The sequence below is a fragment of the Rhodnius prolixus genome, unplaced genomic scaffold, assembly GCF_049639745.1.
Source record: "Rhodnius prolixus isolate KJV_2025 unplaced genomic scaffold, Rpr scaffold_3, whole genome shotgun sequence".
NCBI lineage: Eukaryota > Metazoa > Arthropoda > Insecta > Hemiptera > Reduviidae > Rhodnius > Rhodnius prolixus.
This window is the reverse complement of record NW_027411603.1, coordinates 20916469-20923097: the sequence shown is the minus strand read 5'-3', so window position 1 is coordinate 20923097 and position 6629 is coordinate 20916469. Positions and strand designations below refer to the sequence as shown.

At 33.6% G+C, this 6629-nt stretch overlaps 1 protein-coding gene across 1 annotated transcript in view; it reads left to right on the top strand.

The window, feature by feature from the left end:
• Positions 1 to 2219: 2219 nt before the first annotated feature.
• The window catches only part of LOC141453579 (acetylcholine receptor subunit alpha-like), a 338623-nt gene continuing 334213 nt past the window's right edge, over positions 2220 to 6629 (top strand). Inside the window, exons 1-2 of the mRNA XM_074126968.1 lie at positions 2220 to 3166; positions 6522 to 6621. Coding sequence (XP_073983069.1) covers positions 6570 to 6621 — 52 coding nt within the window. The 5' untranslated portion in view covers positions 2220 to 3166; positions 6522 to 6569. The remainder of the gene's footprint in view (positions 3167 to 6521; positions 6622 to 6629) is intronic.

The window sequence follows — 6629 nt, the reverse complement described above, 5'->3', positions numbered from 1 at the left end:
GCACCAGCTCACACCTCAGCAGTTGTGGTCGCAAAATTAATGGAAATAGGGTTCCAACTCGTTTTACATCCCCCCCTATTCTCCAGACTTGGCTCCCTCGGACTACTATTTGTTTCCCAATATGAAGAAATGGCTGGCGGGAAAAAGATTTTATTCAAACGAGGAGGTGATTGCAGAAACGAATGGCTATTTTTCAGACTTGGACAAATCCTATTATTCGGAAGGGATCAACAAACTAGAGCAGCGTTGGACGAAGTGTATAAGCCTAAAAGGAGACTATGTTGAAAAATAAAAAAGGTTTACCCCAAAAAATTATGTAGTTTTTATTTTTGCACGGACTTTTCAAACGACCCTCGTATAATGTATTTAAATTTATCTAATAAAGAAATTGATAAAAATTTAACAACGGAAATAGCATAACTTCAATGCATCAGATGTTCAGATGGTTTCTGTTTTATTTTAGAATTTCTTTTATCGAAAATAATAACTCCATTTTGTTTCAATATATCATAGCGAATGTAAGAGTCTCCATTTGTTTCAAATGATATTTCTGAAACCAAGCTAACGTTTATAGGTCAAGAAATTGCTAAATAAATGTACTTAAGTGGTCATATTATTTTTTCTCCATCGTGAAGTGGAGAGGTTAACAGGTGGTTGTAATAAATTGTGTTAGTCCAATATCTGGTTTATCGTAAGAGAGCATAAAACGTAGAAGCGTTTTTCACAACAAACTTGGCAATGGAATAAACTATTCACTAATAACAACTTGTTAAAGAAAAAATCACTACAAATTAAGTAAGAATCCTGGGTAACATTTGGGAATAATAATTATGAATGCAAATAACGTTATTATAACTTTTGTCTGAATTAAATTTTTAAAAGAGATATAACTGAATATTTTTCTGCTCATCTTTTGATGCTGATGAATGCCGCCGACGTTGACATATTGTTTTCGCCAAAGGGAGACGTAATCGTACTTTAACAATCTTAAAAACCAGTTCAACCTTGATACTGATAGAACTTTTTTCTTTTTTTTGTTTTAATTTACAATCTGTATACATTGTGTACAATCAGTAAATATGAAGAGTATGATGAACTGGTGCGGGAGGAGAGCAGGAGGAGAGAAACTACCCAGCGGTAGCACTCTCTACAGGAGAGAGGAGAATGTGAGGAGGAGAGAGGAGAGTTAGGAGAATAATGGCGTTTAGTTCTTCAGCCTACAAGGAAGTCGCGGGGCCACTGGCGATTCAGTCGGCGAGGAGTATTAGGGATGTCAGAGGAAGCGAAAGACAGTACAAAAGGATTAGAGCTAGTCAAGAGAGTAGTAATGGAATTTTTGTTATTTAGTCTTGGCGAGTTGGTCTATAAAGGAGATGTTGAGGTCGTTGTGAAGAGTGAGGTTAGTCACGTAGAAAGGAGCGCCATCTATCTGTCGGCAGTAGTTTAGACTGAAATGTCTGTACAGTCCGTATGTTTGTAGGTTTGGCTGAACCCCCACAGCTCTAGTCCGTAAGTCCACATAGGTTTGAGGATAGTACTGTACGAATATTAAGCGTTTAAGTTCAATGGGTAATTTAGAGCGTCGTCCATGTAGTCAGTAAAGCAGTTTAGCACGTTTCGTCATTGCTTGTCTTTTTGATGTCTAGTGTGTGGGTTCTACGTGAGTCTTTTTTCTATAAAGAGCCCAAGGTAGCGCACCAGATCAGTACAAGGAAGAGGACTGCTGTTGAAGAGGACAGGTGGACAGGAGCCCCGCCGGAAAGTAAACGTGGCGTGCTGGCATTTCTGTGGGTTCATTTTAATCCGCCACTTCTTTGCCCAGGATTCTATTTTATGTAAATGTGTCTATACTTATGTCTTATGTACTTTTTATGTACTTGAAGCTAAATCTGGCTGTGTCGTCTGCATATGTACAGAGTGGTGTAGAGGGTTGTACAGGTATGCCTGGTGTGTATACTGTGTAGAGAACGGGGCCAAGTACTGATAGAACTACGAGTAAAATCCATTTAGATTGTGGTATCCCAATTGGGTTAAATTCTTGTTAAATGAAATGAAATCAACATTGTGAATCGTTGGTATGGCCTCGCTGAGTCACCTTATAGTCAACACTCATCAGGCAATGCTGCAAAACATTTTCTCAGCAAATGCTCATGAGTGCAGGTGTGAAGATAAGATGGAGATTGCCTATTCTTATTAAATGTAGTGATCACGGACTAAAGTTTATTACTAAAAGTGTATTTTCTTTATAAAAGTTGATGAATCAGTCCCTAGAAATTTGTTAGAATCTAAAATCGGCCTGAAATCAAATAAAACAAACATATCAATAAAATAATAGATATTTTCCAGCACTACTAAACCAACCATTATGTTCTAGCACTTTACTTTGAACCAATAGTTTGATTGGTTTGAAAACTAATTAATGTCAATTATTTGTGGCTGTTTGCTGTTAAAATCTTTATAAGAGTTTGTCCATAGAGGACAATAAAGCTAGAAAACCCACATAATGGGCCGAGTGGAAGGTTATTTTAGACATGCCAAGCACGTACCAGTTGCAACCTAGTATTGTGCCCATGGGTTACACTTATTGGCTTCATTAACCATAAACTAGTAATGAGGATTTCCTTTATTAACTTCAGTATTGTTCACTTGCATTTAGAATTTTAGAAGTGTTAATGACAGATCTAATGGAGGCAAACTCGTTGCAGATTAATGTCATATAATGCCAAAATGTTTTATTGTTTAAACAATTGATTTTTCAACCGAATAACGGTGCACAAATAGTAGTGTTTAGGGGTTGAAAAGCTCCCAAAATTTTTGGATAATTAACCTTTTTCTATAATGTGCTATGAAAAATAGAAATGATAACTAGACTGTAAAGATTATTTAGAAAATTCCAGAACTACAACAAAATTAAATGGTTTAAATTTTCTCTTGTGAATAGCACATAGATCCATGTTGTTTAAATTCTAAACATAATTCCAGAATCTAAAAATTATATGTCAGCTGGAGTAAAGTTCATAGTGGTTGGACAGTTAGTACCGAACTTTCAGCTAAACAAGCCCTTCAAGCTGAACAGAGATTGCTCAATCCATGTAGGGATTTGTTGTTTCTTCTTCATTCCGTCAACCTCAACAGGCTATCGGTTGTTCAGCCATACAAGCTATCGGTATGTAACACATGTAGTGTTTACCCAATCTGAATAATAATAATTGTGTTTATTCAAGAACTTAAAACATACAAAAACAAAATATTTATCTTAACTATAAGCAAAATAATCTAACATTTCTTAAATTCAAAACAAAACACACTTCGAGCATGGACTTAGCCTGGCTGCCGAGTTGACTCTAATTTACATTACCATAAAGTTCGGAACTAAACATATTTCAGTATTGAAAATTAAAATGATTTATTAAAAATTGTCTATAAATACAAGCGGATATTGTGTAGGATAAAGTCGGGTGAGATAGCCAATCGGGAGAGATGGCCAACAGCCGAAATTTAACCGAAATGTCGCCCGACGGCGCTGCGTGACCTCTCAAGTGATGAACATTCATGTCTGACTACAGTGAGTTCATTTTGGTCTGCGTCAAAGCGTTATTAATTAACTCAGAGAATAAAAACATTATCGTCTCAACAAAAAATGCGTGCTGCAGCGAATGTATGTGTCGAAATTTTAGTGTTGTTTTTTACATATTAGGAAAGTACAGTATACATTAATGAATCCTAACTTCTAAAACTGTCAAAAAGTACGCGTTGAGTTATGTTTATCATGTTGGCCATTTCTCTCTCTAGCAATCGGGACAGATGGCCATTTGTATCTGTTCGTAGGGGTTTTTGGTTTTTCCGATGTTTTGTCTTTAACGTTTTTTGTATTAAAAGAAATTTCCCAGTATCTACTGTATTTACTCTTTTGTCAAAGTTTAACGTTGTGATTCATCTATTGTATCTGTCCCATCTCTTTATAGTCATTACCGAAATACCGAAAAAAATTAATAAAATAAAAATATATATATAAATTATATTATTGAAAATATTTTAAAAAGTAAATATTAAGTAACCATTTATTGTTTTCCGTTATTTTTACGTTTTACTAGTGCAATTTCATTTACAATATGTGGCCATCTCTCCCAAGTTACATTGGCCAACTCACCCAACCCAGTGGGGATAGATGGCCAAATGCTATATTTTTTTTTGTAAGAATAAAAAAATGTTTCCCTTAGCATTTTTTCTGAAATTTTTACCTTATCTTATGTTTGTGAGTATATGAGGTTTCCAAAGATAATAATAAAGTAAGCCTAGTAGCCCTTACCAAAAATTTGCAGGCATCCTCCAAATAAAATGGTGGCCATCTCACCCTACTTTACGCTACTTACACAGCTTGCACCAATCCATTCAAATAAAGAATAATTTCACTTTTCTTGAGTTTTCTATTTCCCAAGTACTGTACCCTGAACTCCTGTAAAATCGGACATTTCCCAATAAAATGGATGATATCTCCTACCGCTCCAAGATTGCAGAGCCATTTATAACCAAGACATCACAGCCGTTTTTTTTGCAATGCCATGGTAAACTTGATCTAGAGTTCTGATAATAATGAAATTTTTTGGTTTGCCTGCCACTTACATGAGTTCTCATCCACCATTACAACAATGTCTCTTTACATGTTAAGGCTTTGTGTAAATGGTTCTGTTACTTTAAAAGAACCAAGAGAATTCCCCAAGATTAGACAAGCAGCAGTCACATTATGCATTTATGCTCAATGTTGGAAAACCCAAACAATGTGCAACAAATACATCAGAATGTCCATCGTACAACTTATCGAATTTAATTTCACAGAACTTGACAAGCCAGTACAGCTACTTGGAGTTAACTACAGCTCTAGAATTAATTATCCTTATCCTACAATCTCCGAAGCGTAAATGTACTGCAACTTGTTTTGTCCGAAAAGTCAGTTTTCATAGATTTATCAAAATAACATACCTCTAATTAGCACCATCCATTCCGAGTTCCTCTTATTCTGAATTGGAGCCCTCCGAGAGTTAGAGTTGTAAGCTTAAAGTAATTACTTAATTATTCACTACTGACAATTATTAATGCTATTTTACACCTATTTTACGTTATTACCTTACACACATAATGTTATAACATCGTAATGTTGCCTAAATTACTTCGTAAACATATTCTCAGAAACAATTTCATTATTAAGAAAATATAACAACAAATCCTAGAACCTTTCTGAAGGTAACTGTTTTCATGTCACTGAAAAATTTTACCTACATATAAAAAAGTTAAAAAATGAGATAATAAAGTAGAAAGAAGATTTGTAGGACAACACCTGAGTAACTAAAAGTACATTTTATCAGACGTCAAAAGATGGACTATTTTACCAAAACTATCTTAAAGAGAATTTGGTAGTTTAACGTGATTTTCCCAAAAGTATTTTTCTTGATATGGTAATTTTTAAATAGTTAGTTATCTAAATGTAGGCGCTTTAAACTATTTTTTAACCAAAAATCTCGATTCAAACACTAACAAACTTGCTCAACTTGGAAAAACTACGTACAATCTAAAATCGACTAAGATCGATTTTCAATTTACTAATCTTACCTATCGAAAGTTTATTCTTTTTTATTATTATGGTACTTATGTTATGTACCATAATAGTGCAAATATTTCAATGATCAGTTTTCACAATAAATACAGTTCACTAAACAAGGAAAAGTAATTTTTTTTTTTTTTACAAATTGGGCTGTCTACTTGTTTTGGAAGCATTTAATATACATAGTTATGTGTATCATTTATTCTTTAAATGCCTCTTCACAAAGAAGCTATTTTCAAATATTTAGGGAAATATATTGCTCATAATTGTAATGAACAATTTAGTGAACATATTACAAATTGAAAGTATTACTAAACTAAATGATATTTATTATATTACATTGCCAATTGTTTAAAAAATACTAGAATTTTTGGAAGATTTATAAAGATTTAGATAGGGTTTATTACTGGACAGATTTATCTTAATGTAAACATAACTAATGATTATTTTAAGTTAATTATAATCTTTGCATTTCTTTTCTCTTATTATGTTTTATAGTACTCGTATTTCTGCATTTTTCTTTGTCTAGTTCCTTTTTTTTACTTAATTTTCACTTATTTATTTATAACAGCAAGAATTGCGATTTCCTTAATTTACCATTTTCTTATTTTATGATTTTTAGAAGTTTAATTTGTATATAAATTGTATGTACAATGTTTGTAAAAAATAAAAATATTGTAAAACGTCAACTCCTTGCTAAGAGAGACCTGTCTCTCAAAAGCAATAAAATAAATAAATAAATAATAATATAATATAGTTCATCAACGTAAAAAGCTGAGTATTCAAACAAGTTGGTATAATTGCCACCTTTGCCCTCCAACAATAAGCTTATGGACAAAATTAGCTATCCAGAAATTAGCACTTACTGAGCCCCTTTTTTATCCCGGATGTTTACTTTATGTTTGACTTGATTTTGTTGCAGACTGGTGATGGAGGCGGCTGGTGATGAAGTAGATCCGGCCATGTTGAGATGAGGAACCGTCCTTACATCCTCTATTTACTGCTGACCCTCCTATTAGCAGGTCAGTAC